Below are 15,363 nucleotides of genomic sequence, written 5' to 3'. Positions count from 1 at the left end.
AAAAGAACAGCACTGAAAAACATCTTTATTTTATATCTCAATAGTAAATGTTCACATCTGGTCAATAGTAAGAAAAATAAACAATTTGTATTTTAATCAGAGTAAACCTCTTATCACAGTTAAATGAATATGAATAAAAAAAAAGAATTGATAAAACTGAGATATATGTGATTTCAGAAAAATATAAAGCCCTTCCTCATGTGAGCTAAAAATCATGAATCAAATGATAAATTATTAGGTCATATTGAACATATCAAAAAATGTCTTGTTCAAACACCTTTCATCAGATAGAATTTTAAAAGAAAGATATCAATATTCAAAATGAGAGCCATATGAAATTTTAACTGAAAAATATAATTTGACACAGAGAAAACATACATGCATGCAAAGGAAATGATGCGACAGTAAAGCAAAAAAATTTCAAATGATCCCTGCTATTAATGTGCTGTCAGGGCACTGTATACTTTAATTCTTAAAGTGCTAATACTTTGAGAATGATTGATATACCATGGCAAAACAACCTTGTAATATTGACCATTTTCCCCATAAAGTATTATATTTTCCATCATGATCCTACGATCTGAAAACTAGCCATGTCTTTTCACAGTTTCCATTTGTGTAATTGGACCTTTGGAAGTCTCCTCAATTCAAAGGTTGATTTCCTGCGTTTCAAGGTAGAGGTAGTTCGATTAAATCCATGCTTTGTTCGTTGATGTGCTTTCCTCCAGCTTTTTTTTATTTTCAATATTATGTACAAGTATCTTAAGAATCTTTATTGATTGCTATTTAGGCATTTGATGCCAAGATGTTTCTTTTAATGTAAGCAAACTTATTACAATGGTGGGAAACAAGAGGCCCATTAGCCACAATGCTCACCTGAGTCACACTGGTCCTGCTTTTCTTGAGAAGATTCTTGAATTTTTTCACTTCTACATTTCTGAGATTGCTTTCAAATTCATGTGAATGATCATGCCCTCACTAGTTCTTGAGAAAAAAAAATTTCTATTTATTCCTAGGAAAAATATTTGTACCCCTCCCTCCTTGGGAGACTTGATTCAGATCTCTTGATCTGCATTTCCTAAGGAATATCCCCTGGATTCACAATTGGAACAAAGTTTAATCTGCACCACCTGAGGATATTTGCATATCAATAATCACTTATCATTGTCCTGATGTTCTTGAAAAGATTTTAAAAAAATCTTTCCCTTATATTCCTATGTAAAAATTTGATCGCTTACTTTGGCCCTACCCTACCCTCAGGGGCCACAATTTGGACAAAACTGAATGTACACTATGTCAGGATACTTTCATGTAAGTTTCTTGTTTTCTGGTCCAGTGGTTCATGAGAAGAAGATTTTTAAAAGATGCGATCAAAATTTTCACGAATTCTTGATCATCTCCTCTTACAACAGGGAGTAGCCCTTCAGTTGAACAAACTTGAATCCCCTTTACCTGGGAATGCTTTGTGGCAAGATTCGTTGAAATTGGCCTGGTAATTCTGGAGAAGTTGAAAATGTGAAAAATGCACAGAAAAGACACACGGCAGACAGACACTCTTCGATCAGTAAAGCTCCCTGGAGCCTTTGGCTCAGGTGAGCTAAAAAATGGAGTAGAGTAATATGTAATGGGCAGGAAAATGCTATTTTTACCCCATCCACCCCAAAGCAAACTATGAGATCTCCAATTTATATATATATATATACACAATAATTTAATATCCACAAACTATCAAGACTACTTGCTACCAATACCAAATCATCAAGAAAAGCACTCTGAGATGTAATCATTTAGTCCCATAATCTTTAAATGAGTATTAACAAATTGTTCAAAATACTTAAATTTGCACATTTCTAAACCTCTACAAAACTTTAAATCCTTTGTTCTATCAGCACCATTGTATATTATTTTCAAATAATAATGTATCTTTGATTCTTCTTCTTTACTGTACAATTCAAGGGCTAAAGAGGATGCATAAGGTGTCCACTTCCCATCAAATATGCCCAACAGCATTAAAAATGGAGTCATTGTTATGTCATGTCCTGAGAATAACACAAAATTTGTTCGGGAGCTCCGCTTGGTGACATTTTTCATTCTTAAATACATCTCCACTAGGAGAGGGTGAAACCTTAGATGGTGTGTTTTTAAAAGATTTTCGTTATAAAAATAATTATGTTGCATATCTGTGCTAAGTAAGCTCCATAATGTGTCCAACATTTTCTTGTCTACACATGAATTTCTCTGTTTATTACAAGGAAAAGGAAGGCTGTGACAAGCACGCACCATCAACGTATCAAAAACATGAGATAATGACTTAATCTCTGTGACATCCATGTGGAATATACTGGCTACTTTCTTTTTGAAGTTCATAATTGCCAGTATTGAAGATTTACTCATCTTCCTCATATTCTTTAGAGGTGCTGCATACTTTTCTAAGCCTGAACAATAACAGCGCAGCCCAGAATCCTTCTCTGAACACAGATCAGTTCTAGCTTTTTGAATTTTAACTCTGGCATTGAAATCAGATAAAAAGCCAAACATAAAAGCATTTGCACTCTGGTATGTTCTAGGGTATACAGTACTCTTCACAATAATTTTTCTCTCACTGAAATCTTGTCCAAATAAATCCAACTGATCAATGTACTTGTATTTTGCTTTAAGACCATTTAGCAATGTCTGCACAGCTCCTTGTGGAGTTAAATATGACTGACGACAATATGGTTGATTTGGATAGGGGTGCAAAAATTCAAAATTTTCATTAGCGTCCTCACTTTGCATTCTGGAGATAAACTTGCCCACAATCCAGTGTACATGTTTCTCTTTCTTTGAAAATTTACAGCTGATTCTTGGGTTAGGTCTGTCAGCTAGAGTGTGAAGTGGTGTCCTATCTCCATGTCTGATGATCATCTGCACCAGTTGTAGCTTGTAACCATGTGTCCCTAGCTCTCTATGGTAATGACCTATTGAAAAAAATTACAATCTTAAAAATAAAGGCTTAAAAAAATGCTGTATTAAGATTCAGACACATCTCTCAATTAAAGGTGTCAGAATTTCTCTAAGTGACTATCATTCAAACTGAACAAAATCAGAAAGTTCTTGCAAACATGAACGACTAAAAAAAAAAATCAGAAATATTAATTCAATATACATGTATTACCAGGGCTCTCACACCACTTTTTGGGAATGGGACCGGGGCCGTAAAGAATGGGAAAATACTGTGTGGAGGGAAATTTTTGCTCCTGTTTTATTTTTGCACCTTTCGTCCTACTCACAGTTGGGCGAATTTAAAACAGGGTGAATTTAAAAAACACAGTATAATTTCTTAAACAGAATTGTGACTGGGCAAATTCAAAGGCGGGCAAAATTGTTTGCAAGTGTGAAAGGGCGAAAATAGCATGGGGTGAAAATAACCCTGTTTACAGTAGCAACCTTTTGGTAAATTTCAGGATAACCATTATACTTTAGAATCATGATATATTGGGTTTCTGCTCTTTGTTATCAACTACATTTTTGTTTTGCAATACAGAGGAATATGAATAGCAAGTTTAGTTATTATTTATCCAACTATATTTTCTTTAATCTTTGGGAGAAATGACTAAATGGAAAATTAACACATTCAATTGGAAAAAAGGTACCTTTATTGAATTGGGAATGGGGCCCTTGTTTGGCCCCAATTACAGACAATCAAGAGCCCTGATTACATGAAAGTAAAAACTCGAGTACTATGTTCGATAGAAACTGTAAATGACAGCTTTACCATTCTATAGCAAATTGCAAAATAAAACTTAACCTACCATTACCCTCTTTTAGTGAATTAGGATTGGGAAAATTACAGTATTCCAAAGCTCCAGATGGAGATGTTGCAGATGATTTATTATGGAAATGAAATTTCTCAGTCTGTTCTTGAAACAATAATTGTTCTGATATTCTTTCCAGATGATGTTTGGACGGCGATTGGCTCGTCAATTCACTTCCATATTCTGAAAATGTAAGAATTCTATTTGTTGATCTCTGCTAGCCCAAAAAAAAAAACAACAACAAAATAATTATAACACACGCACACACACAAATACAGCAAATTTTATTTTTCTTCGAAGTTTCTAAATAATGTCCTGCAAAGTGATAAAAATTTGTATAGATTTTTAAGAAAGGAAAGAAATATGAACATCATAGAAAGTCTACATTTTTTAATATACTCGTATATATATATATGCATCATACCCATCCATGCATAAAATTTTTTTGTTTCAAATTAATTGTCATATTTGTCCTTTAGAATGCGGTAGTGGGTCAAGGTTACATATAAAGGCAAACAATCAGAAGGGTTCCTTTTAATATTTTAGCTTCTTTAAAGCTATATATGGCGTATCTGCATGAGCTAAAAAATAAAAATACGAGATCGAGTGTAGATGAGCATGATATTTGTTATTTACGTTCAAATTAAATTTTTCACCAATTTTGAACTTGAATAACCACTTTTCTATAGTTAAATTGACTTTAAACTGAGTCTGATATTTAAATGTGGAGTTGGTAAATAAATCAGCTATTGTTTTAAATTTCTAATATCTGTGAAACTTGATTGATTTTAATTGTGTGATTTACAGGAAAGTCCTATCTTTATATAAAGTAATAAAACAAATAGAAAGATCTTTTTAATTTTACATGTAGTTAGTCTGAACTTATCAAAAATACGCCATATATGACTAAGCAATGTTGGTGAACTCAAAAGTTGGATTCTGGTCACCACTACCCCATAAAGTCATTCCTCTGTTTATGGTATGGGAGGGATTTTTGTTGGCATGTATCACAAAATTATTTACTTAAGCTTTGAATCCATGGCTTAGCTGACAAAGTGAAAGCTTTTACCTTCCCCACTACGAAGTACAACTATATATATATATATACAGAGGAATGATTTATTTCAGATCTAAGTTGGAATGTCAGACACCTCGGCCCAGCAACACCTCGGCCCATTGACATTTCGGCCCAGTGACATCTTGGCTCAGACGGGTCGGCCCAATAATTAAGACAGGTCGGCCCATACATAAGACACCTCAGCCCAAGCAAAATTTTACTATGAAATTATATCCTGATATATATTTCCAATTTTGGGAGTTGAATTAAATATTTGATTGAAAAAAGTACATGAATAGACTATCAAGATTTAAAAAAAAAAAAAAGACCTTCCACGAGCACATTGACAATATTCAAGGATTGAGAAGACAATGCTATTAATTAAACAATCAGAATGCCGCGGCGCATCCTTTGGAGGGTCAAGTGCATGTTATATTAGTGACAACAGGAGGATAATTACAAGCAGGCTTAATTGGGAGACAGTAATTAAATACATTTCTAAAGATCCAATTAATGAATATATGTTCTCATTTATTTCTTAAGAAAAACACTTCCATTCATAAATTTATTATCGTTGCTTATATGATCATCATGATATTGCAGAAAAAAATTACACTTTCTACAAGAAATAGATGTAAATGAAAGCCTGATCTAATTAAGTTAAAAAAATAAAACGATTATCTATCAAAGACCCCCCCCCCCCATTTTTGTTTTAAAAAATTGTTCAATAGTCAGAAAGAATAATTACACCAATAATAATATCCATTCAAACGCTGGGTAAATCTGTTAATTTTTCCTCCATCATAAAATATTGCTTGGGCCGAGATGTCTTTTATATGAGCCGACGTGTCAACAATCTTGGGCCGATCTAGGGCCGAGGTGTCATAGGCCCGAGATGTCTGTCTACCCTAAGTTGTACTGTGTTTTTATGAATACTTTCTTTCAAGCAGGTTCATTCTTAGCTTTCAATTATAACTAAAAATCGAAACTTACCCTTCTGTAAATAGAAATAAAGTAAAAATACAACTATAAGCAATATAATTATAATCTTTAAGCGACATCTCTTAAGTCTTGTGGCAGCCATGGACTTTGTATACTAGAAAATGCATCGACTGCTTCAGGGCTGCTGAATCTTGATCCCGATTAATTTTGAAATCTGTTGAATTGTACTCTAAATAGTACTGTTTGATAATTTACTTTTTTCATTTAAATTTTTAATTTAAATTCTAAAAACAGAAGACATCTGCATTCACCACTTTAAATATCAACTCTCTAACGTTTGAAGATAAAAAAGCTCAACTGTGCACCGGCGTGTAGTCTGTAGTCACTCCGTACGGTGACGGGATCAGAATATTCTTACCCATTTGATGTTTTTTTTTCTTTAATTCATAGAAGAAAAATATCTTAGTTAACTGAACGATGCCAACGATATCGGTTAATAAGGAGGAATTGTTTAAAGCTCTTGGAAGACGTTACAGTAAGTGAATTTCTCATAAATTTGGCCGTTCTCAGTTTACGTTTGCTTGCATCATCACTGAAATGTAGGAGCATACGTAGATCCATTCATCAGATGAATAAATATGATATACCTTGTAAGATTTGATGTTATTTTTTACGTGATAACGAGCATCATTGAATATTGTCATGTCGCGACATATGCACATGCTATTATTATTTTGAAAGTTCAGCAGCTGTTCAGAGAAACTTTAATTTGCTGATATCTGGATATATAGTAATAATTAAGATGTTAAAATGTTAATTCAGTGCAGATTGTTAAAAAACTTTTTAAATTTAATTACACATTTTGCTATAGTTATGTGCTTGTTTTTTTGTGTGTTTTTTTTATATTTTAAATTTATTTTTTTGAGGATGTTTTGATTTTGAGAAGTACTCTAGGCCTATATGTAACGTTTGTTTACTTATTAAGACACCAGGAAGAGATATTAAGTAGGACATACATATGTAATCTCACACCATTCAACCCAAACACTCAATATGGAATTAGTATATTTTAAGTGCATTTTTCTAAAACATTGAAACACCTCTAAATGTTAAAAAGTAAACTTGTGAATATTCAGTATAGATGTAATCTGAAATGTGCAAGAAAGGGCTGATATAGGGCTATGTAGTAAATGCACCATTTTGTATTCAAAATACTTAATATTTATTTTTCCAATGTATCTTAAAGAAAGAGAAAAATAACCATAAAGCCTTAAGTTACATTGAATTTTCGTATGTGTATCAATACCATAGAACGTTTAGTACAAATTTTATAGGAAATTTGTGTCAGAATAGGACACTAGACATGGTTTCAGACTGGCAGTTTTTAAACACTTTTCGTTCATTATTAATTAATTGCTTCCATCAATATGTTATTTTCTCAATGCTGTACACATGTGTACCTGTCATTTAATATAGTAACCTAATATTGAAAATGTGCTTACGACCGTGATTTTTTTTTTCTAAATGGCTTTAAGCAACTCATTCAATTTAAAAATTGATCATTTAAAAAAGTCTGTTACTGAATAATATAAACAATGCCAACTGCACAGGTAAACACACATGCAAGTCTTGTGCAAAAGAATTCTATCCTTTTTTTATTGTGGATTAAATTAACATTCTCCTTTCATTGGTAATGATAAGAAGTTTAACTATTATCTATGTGCACAAAGTGTAAAAATTGTCAAAATAAAAAAAAGGTTATTAAAGTCTAATTACATTTAACTTCATTGGTTGTGTCACAATGGAAAGACAGCAATGGAACATTGGTCAAAATGGACAATATTTTGATCAATACCCCCCCCCCCCCTAAAAAAAGTGGATGGGGGATGTTTCAGAAATTGTCTAGTATTAGCAGTGTGCCCAATACAAAGATGACATGTTGACTATTGGGGCAGTGTGGTTCTATTCATTTTACTACCTACAGGGTTGTTAAAGTAAATCTTGCATCCCAGCAATTTTATCTGATTTCGATAAATACCTGAGGTTAAAGCCAGTATCAAGTTGATACAGAAAAATACCAACTGAAAATGTTCTTAGGAAATTTTGTTTAAAAAATAAATTTTAAAAAGGAATAAATTTCCACTGATTTTTTTTTTTTTAACTTTTTTCCCTTTTAATTGTTTTAATATTAAAATTTAAATTGATAATGCTTTTAGTTATGGGATATTTTGTGTAGATGTATTATTTCCCAATTCCCAATTCATTGACACATATGGGTGCAAATCCATATTCACAGTGTTTATTTTGAATTGTTTTCCAGCTTTTGAAGAATTTGATGAACTTTGTTTTGAGTTTGGAGTAGAACCAGAGGAAGCTGTATGTATATTTCAGCATGTATTCTACTATTCTACCTGCCAGTTTCGTTCACAAGAGTTTGTGCACTTTTTAAAATTTTTATCTTGATTACAGGATGAAAAGGACATAGCAGAAAACCCAGATGCTGCATTAGAGTGGAAAATAGAAATTGGTGCCAATAGGTGAGAAAATGCCATATATATGTTGAAATCATGTTTTGAAAAACGATATATTGAAATATATTGTCTTCAGATTCCATACTAAATGTGCTGAAGATATAAGGTAAAAAATGTAATTCATGAGAATATTACAAATGTTTAGGTATGACTTGCTGTGCATTGAAGGACTGGTCAGAGGGCTCCTGGTGTTTTTAGAAAAGTAAGTGAAAGTTAATGAATGATTCTGTATTTTATCTGGGGTAATTCAAATAAGAATTATTTTAATAGTATTTGAAAAATAATGTACTTCTAATTCTTATCCTAATTATTTTTTTCTTAGAATTACACCCCCAAGATACCAACCTATCCCACCATGGACTGGCAACACAAAGAAACTCATTGTTTTACCAAGAGTAGGTATTTATTAATAAAGAAGTGTATGATTATTTCATTTTCTCTCATTTCAAAATTGACTGTTTTTGTATTGATAGACTGCTGAAGTGAGACCATTTGCAGTAGCAGCAGTTTTAAGAAACATCACTTTTACTCCTGTAAGTATATGAGAAATTCAATTATAAAAGATATCAACTGATGATTATTTGAGAGGCAAATAAGTCATGGCATTATGCATTACAGGAAAGATATAAGAGTTTTATTGACCTTCAAGACAAACTTCACCAAAATGTCTGCAGGTAGGAAACAAGTGCTTGAGTTTATTAAGTGTTCTACTCAATTTATTACAGTGTAATTAGTTTTCTTTCATATCATTCAAAATTAATGTGCATGTGTAGGTGATTTTCATTTTATGTTTTTGTCAATGCCTTTTTTCTTTATTACTATTAATGTTTTTGGTGGATATTAATTTTTCTATAAGTTAGTGTAGACCTGATTGTAATAGGGCTTTTTTGAATACTACAAAGAAGTTGGGATTTGTTAAAGCATGTATTTTGTACATTTTTCATATGAATATAAGCACATGTATTTGTGAGGAGCATTTTCAAAGAAGAGCACGTATATACATATGTTTGGAATCTTTCTTAAAGTTATCGGCAGAAATTCCTCTGTACAGTGATAATATACTTAGATCTACAATGTCTTTATTAAAAATGTATGCTATTTGGTGAATTTGTAACAGGAAGAGAACCTTAGTGGCCATAGGAACACATGACCTGGACACAATTAAAGGACCATTCTACTACGATGCTAAGCCCCCTTCAGAAATTAAATTTAAAGCTCTGAATCAAACAGAAGAAAAGACAGCCCCAGAGCTTATGGAACTCTATTCTGTGAGTAAAGTTGAAGTTCGTTATCTTAAACATCAACATCTCAAATACCATGGATATGTCAAAGTCAGTTGAAAGTCCCAACCACTTTTTCTTTATGTAATTGAACCTCAGCATTTTGAATCCTTGGATATGATATCAAAGATTTGATATTGAGATAACAGAGTTTTACTATATGACTGTAAAGGAGTTGAATTTTGCCATTAAATAACTTAGATTCGTGTAAAATGAAAAGTGATTTTATCAAATACATGAACCAGTGTAATATAATTTTTTTAATTTTCAGAATGAGAGCCACTTGAAGCAGTACCTTCACATAATCCAGGACAAACCTGTGTACCCTGTTATCTATGACAGTAGAGGGGTTGTGTTATCCATGCCACCTATAATAAATGGTAAGGTTAGGTGGCTGATACTGTTAAATTTGACATAAACTTAAAAAGTTCTTCTTCATGCCCCCATAATTTAAGATTTGGAGGCATATAGTTATTGTCTGTACATCTGTCTGTCTGTTTATATGTTTTGAATGGTTGGTGCTAGGGCTTTCATATTTCACAGTTGTATTCCTTGTAACAAATTCTTTCTTTGGGTATTTCATCATCACAAACACATCTTGTTGTGAACAAAGTAAAAGGCTGAATAACACCTCATATCTGAAAAATCTCAGTTAACATCATGACAATCCCAGGCTAGAAAGAGCAATTTTACACATCTTATATAGCTTGGAATAATTTAAAAGGTATATGTACATGTATGCATCATGTACCAGTAATACCTTTACTAACACCCTAAAATAGTTTATGAGGATATAATGTATATAATGTTAATGTGTAGATATTTCTCTTTCATATTAAGGAGACCACAGTAAAATAACATTGAAAACAAAGAATGTTTTCATTGAGTGCACAGCCACAGACCTCAACAAAGCTAAGATCACGCTGGACACGATTGTTACGATGTTTGGTCAGTACTGTTCCCCACCAAATGAGTAAGTGGAATCTTTTATTCCAAATGATTATAATTACAGGTAGAGTACCTGCTCCCTCTTTTTGTGGTTTCTCAGTATAACTACTCTGTCATGCCTACTCTTTTAGAAATGCTAAGTTTTAAGTCTTATTTTGTATTCTTAACTTGTATTTTCCTTCATTTCGTAGATTTCAGTATGCATTTGATAATGATTTTGTAATAAATAAAGTTATGGAAAACTTTATACATCGAATTTTACATTGCAATCTTTTAAAAATAGTATTATTAGATGATAAAAATACTGCCATATTTATATGTGAAGTGCTCACATGGGAATAATTCACTTGATGGTTTCTATGTGATACTAGGGTTTGAAATATACTTTGATATACATGTATTTATTTGTTTAAATATTTGACATATTTTTACAGAGGAACAGAGTCGGTAGAAGTTGTGAAGCCCTGTGGAACCAGTGTTATGTATCCTGTAAGTTGATCTGTACACATGTAGTGTATAAGATTCATAATATTCAGACTGTCATTTATTTGGGTGAAAAAGTACATTTTATGCTTACCATCAAGACTTAAGTTTTCCCACCAGATTAAGACATCTTTCTAGAAATCAAATCACAAAAGCATATTGATAATGAACTCTTTCCTAATAGGAATTCTAGTATCGTGTATGTAATTTAAAGATGATGCATCATTTTTGCCCTAAAAGCTGTTCTTACAAAAAAAGTCCAAAAAAAATTTTGATAGAAAATTCATTCCATGAGTGGTCATAAATTTAATAACAGGCTGCATTAAAAAAAGTCTAAATATTGCCATTAATGACTTGTATTTTCAAGGAACTTCACTATAGGCTGGAAGAAATAGATGTATCAGAAACAAATAGAAAAATAGGAATATGGTAAGATTTAATTTTACATCTGGTATGAAATCTAGTAGTGTGCATATTTGGATGTTAATTCCTTGAAACTGAAATTTCGACCAATATTTTTGAGTCGGTTTACACATGTACGTGTATAAAACTAATTGATAAAAGCAAAGGAGGCTAATTTAGTTGTGTGAATTAAATTAAAGTGTGTTGACAAATAAACAAAATATGAGCACAGCACATAGTAATATTTATACAAGGGACTGAATATGGTTGTTGATGATGATGATAACCTGTTTTCTATTTTCGTAGCATCCCTCCTGGTGAGATGGCGAGACTATTGACCCGAATGTGTTTGGAATCCACTCCTTTTGACAGTGGCAATAAAATAATGGTGGAGGTCCCACCCACAAGGCATGATATCCTTTATAAATCAAAAAGTTTTCTGTATCTAGTAATGATGCCTCTTATATGTCAATGAATATACTTTGTATTTATATAATGACTACTCATAATCTCACCCTGATTGCTAAATGCTCTGGGCTAACAAAATAACTTGTCTTAAAAAAAATTAAGGTACAAACCTCATACAACATCTGTATATGTGTATCAAATTAAGTTGTGTTTAGGGAGGGACCTTATTGTTTCAGAAACTGCTAAAGGGACATGAATGTCTTGTATACACTGTGGGTAGAGTTAATTACTCCAAATTCATGCAAAATATCTCCTGTAAAAAGAAAAAAATAATATCATATGATTTCTTTTATTCTTTAACTATGATACATGTCATTCATGCATGCGATATTGTGGAAGATGTGGCTATTGCTTATGGGTACAACAACATAGAAAAGACTATTCCTCAAACCAACTGTATTGGAAACCAGGTAGAATCTTCAGTACCTTATGTCTTCACTTACTGTTAATCCATTCTGATAACAATAAGTCATCATTTTTTTTTTTAATATTTTTATATTGAGGGAACACAATCAATGCTTTCCTGAAAGATTAAAGAAAAAAGAAGACTTTTTTTCATGTACATGTATATCGTATATATAAATTTTTATTAATATGTACATGTACTTGTTTTGCAGTACCCTGTCAACAAATTATCAGATTTACTGCGGCAAGAGATCGCTGCAGCTGGTTTCACAGAGGTCTTGACATTTGCTCTGGTAAATATTTTGGACAACAACAGTCCACTTTCATTTGAAGTAATAGGAAAACAGAAAGTACACATTAAATATTGTACTATAAAAAAATAGTTTTTTTAGATAGGGGTTGGATCCACCTATCATAAATTATTTGATCTTTCTATTAGTAAGGATTAAAAAAAAATCTGCATATTACATGTATTTACATCGCAGTTCACCTTTCACATAAGCTAGAAAATCGTGTCTATTTAATGTTAAAAGGGTTTATTTTCTGATTTACTAAAATTATTTTAAGAGAGAGAGGGAGAGAGATTGCATTTTATGCTCTTTTTATGATATACTTTTCTCTCGTCAGTGTTCCCGTGAAGATTTAGCAGACAAGTTAGGAAAAAATATCAAAGACATTAAGGCAGTTCATATTGCCAATCCCAAAACACTGGACTTTCAGGTAGAAAACATATCTGTGTTGTGTTCAGAAAATCTTAAAAATTCAGTATCGATTTTCATTGCATTTATGCATGATGTTTCAAGGGAGATAAATTTGAATTTTACAGGTTGCTAGGACAACACTGCTTCCGGGGATACTGAAAACCATCAGTAAAAACCAGGGGATGCCATTACCCCTAAAGTTGTTTGAAATCTCAGACATTGTTCTGACTGACTCTAAAAAAGGTATTATGAATATGATGATTTTTTTAGCTCTCTTTTATACCCCCATGCAGTCTTGGGGGTTTGCTCAAATCACCATGTGTTGGAATTATTTTGATATTGCGTTGGAATTATTTTGATATTGCGTTGGAATTATTTTGATATTATCTAAAAATTATTAGAAATTAATTTTCAAACTTTGTAGAAATAATATATACCATTTGAACATATGTAAAGACTTCATTTTCCATAACTTCTGTGAAAGGAATTGGAAGAGTCAACTTCTTGTGTAGACATAAATCTGAAACCAAGAAACTTACAAGGCTCATACTTGACAAAAGGTACATGTGCTGTAGCTTTCATCAGAGGATTTTGACCATATACCAACCTCATTTGGAAGAGGTTAAGGTCACAGTGTACCAAGAGTTAAATTACTTTTTCAGCCACAATTTTGAAATGGAGAATACTTATTACCGGTACCCAAGGGTATGTCTTGATCCTAATTAAGGAATTTGTACAAGGCCAAGGTCACAAGTTTCAGAAGTGCAAAATTCTTAGCCTTGCCATAACTTTCAATTGGCAGAATTGTTAACAGATTATACTAGGCACAAAGGTTGTTTGTGACCAGAACATTTGCAACAACCCTGTACCATTGTGATTTGGATATGGTTCAGGTCAGAGGTTTCAGAAATTTTTAATTCTTGCTTTGGTCATAACTTCAAAGCAGAGAATTATTTGAAGATTATACAAGGCACAAAGGTTGCTTGTGACCAGAAGGTGTGTAACAATCCTACACCATGATCATACAAGTCACTGGGTTTGAAATGTAGAATTCTTGTTTATACCATAATTTTGTAGAATGACTTAAGATCATATTTGGCTTAAGGGTTTATGATTATGAAGTAGGTTATAACTGTTGGGGAAGGTCAAAGTCACAGAATTTAGAAGTGTCAAATTCTGAAGGTATCAGATATGTATAGGGACATCAGTAGGTCCTAATTTGCACAGACTGCTTGTGACCAATAGGCCTATCATTATTATATTCCATGGTTGTTTGGATAAGTTAAGGTCACATGGTTAAAATGATACGTGTTACCACAGTTAAAATGATCTTTGAACCAAGACTTCTTAATGCTTGGTTGCTTACAATCAGAGATGTTATAACCTTGAATCATTGCATTTCAACAACATTCAAATCATGGAAATTGCAATATAAATTTAAGCAAGTTACAGAGTTCTTTTTTAAAGCTCTTTTTAAAGTAACTGCATCTTTCTTTTAAAAGTTGACCCACTTAGGATATTAATCATATTAAGACAGTTGCAGTTTTAGAATTTATTCCAAGTTTAAACAATTGTCATTAATAAACCTTGTCAATAATATATTACAGATGTTGGAGCCCGTAATGAGAGATGGATATGTGCAATGAACTACAATAAATCCTCAGGGTTTGAGATTGTTAAGGGACTGCTGGACAGAATCATGCAGTTAATGGAGATTCCATTTGAGAAAGGAGACAAAGGATACTACATTAAAGCCACTGATGGTTGGTCTCATCTCAGTATCAGTTTGTATAATGTCAGTAGAGTGCACATATAGTGAAATGTGCTAATTTACATTTTCTACAGCAGGTCCTGGTCTTTCACAATGCATAATATGTTTGGTTGGTTTATAAAATGGGAACAATTTTATGTTAACATTTTGTCAAAAATTTTTTAAATAATTTTTTCCATGTTTATTTAGATCCAACATATTTCCAAGGACGTTGCGCGACAGTCATATTGAGAGGGAAGCCGATTGGGAAGATAGGAGTGCTGCATCCTGATGTAGTGACAAAGTTTGAAATAAGCAACCCCTGTTCTGCCTTTGAGATATCATTGGAGCCATTATTACAGAGATCCTGATCCTGAGCTCGTGATCTGTGTCATTAACTTTATCCATCCATTAACACTGTATTATGTTCAATACCTCTAACTCTCGAGTATTTATTGTACATCAGGAAAATATTACATCACACATAGTCTGAGAATGTAAATGGACATGAAGTGCTACAACAAATAAAATAGTATCAAGGGTAATAGACTGTTGTAGTCTTGTGTTTTGTGATGACTAGGTTATGAAATTACATTGTAGGA

At 32.4% G+C, this 15,363-nt stretch overlaps 2 protein-coding genes across 2 annotated transcripts; one reads left to right on the top strand and one right to left on the bottom strand.

The window, feature by feature from the left end:
- Nucleotides 1-162: 162 nt before the first annotated feature.
- On the bottom strand, nucleotides 163-6,070 carry LOC133171686 (2-phosphoxylose phosphatase 1-like). Its single transcript, XM_061306470.1, has 3 exons — nucleotides 5,845-6,070; nucleotides 3,792-3,977; nucleotides 163-2,957 (listed from the first exon to the last, which is right to left on the bottom strand). Exons 1-3 carry the CDS (start codon nucleotides 5,933-5,935, stop codon nucleotides 1,759-1,761), a joined length of 1,476 nt encoding a protein of 491 aa, XP_061162454.1. The 5' UTR covers nucleotides 5,936-6,070; the 3' UTR covers nucleotides 163-1,758.
- Nucleotides 6,071-6,197: 127 nt separating this feature from the next.
- LOC133171687 (phenylalanine--tRNA ligase beta subunit-like) lies at nucleotides 6,198-15,306 on the top strand. The gene is made up of 19 exons (XM_061306471.1): nucleotides 6,198-6,328; nucleotides 8,114-8,169; nucleotides 8,263-8,330; nucleotides 8,470-8,526; nucleotides 8,647-8,719; nucleotides 8,798-8,857; nucleotides 8,943-8,998; nucleotides 9,442-9,592; nucleotides 9,876-9,984; nucleotides 10,445-10,577; nucleotides 10,987-11,041; nucleotides 11,403-11,464; nucleotides 11,744-11,850; nucleotides 12,215-12,315; nucleotides 12,523-12,603; nucleotides 12,938-13,030; nucleotides 13,137-13,254; nucleotides 14,619-14,774; nucleotides 14,972-15,306. Exons 1-19 carry the CDS (start codon nucleotides 6,271-6,273, stop codon nucleotides 15,130-15,132), a joined length of 1,755 nt encoding a protein of 584 aa, XP_061162455.1. The 5' UTR covers nucleotides 6,198-6,270; the 3' UTR covers nucleotides 15,133-15,306.
- The last annotated feature ends 57 nt before the right edge of the window (nucleotides 15,307-15,363 follow it).

This window comes from Saccostrea echinata, unplaced genomic scaffold, assembly GCF_033153115.1.
Source record: "Saccostrea echinata isolate AGI-Se365-2 ecotype Australia unplaced genomic scaffold, CSIRO_AGI_Sech_v1 ptg000054l, whole genome shotgun sequence".
NCBI classification, from domain to species: Eukaryota; Metazoa; Mollusca; class Bivalvia; order Ostreida; family Ostreidae; genus Saccostrea; species Saccostrea echinata.
The sequence above is the reverse complement of the archived record's forward strand: the minus strand, read 5'-3'. Positions and strand labels throughout refer to the sequence as shown.

What these genes read in the sequence shown, in the direction of transcription:
- LOC133171686 (XM_061306470.1), bottom strand. Translation starts at nt 5,935, where the DNA reads ATGGCTGCCACAAGACTTAAGAGATGTCGCTTAAAGATTATAATTATA. An exon ending in TTATTTCTATTTACAGAAGG is followed by an intron (nt 3,978 to 5,844) that starts GTAAGTTTCGAT and finishes TTACATTTTCAG; the next exon opens with AATATGGAAGTGAATTGACG. An exon ending in TTCACTAAAAGAGGGTAATG is followed by an intron (nt 2,958 to 3,791) that starts GTAGGTTAAGTT and finishes TTTTTTCAATAG; the next exon opens with GTCATTACCATAGAGAGCTA.
- LOC133171687 (XM_061306471.1), top strand. Translation starts at nt 6,271, where the DNA reads ATGCCAACGATATCGGTTAATAAGGAGGAATTGTTTAAAGCTCTTGGA. An exon ending in AATAGAAAAATAGGAATATG is followed by an intron (nt 11,465 to 11,743) that starts GTAAGATTTAAT and finishes CTATTTTCGTAG; the next exon opens with CATCCCTCCTGGTGAGATGG. An exon ending in AGGTCTTGACATTTGCTCTG is followed by an intron (nt 12,604 to 12,937) that starts GTAAATATTTTG and finishes TTCTCTCGTCAG; the next exon opens with TGTTCCCGTGAAGATTTAGC.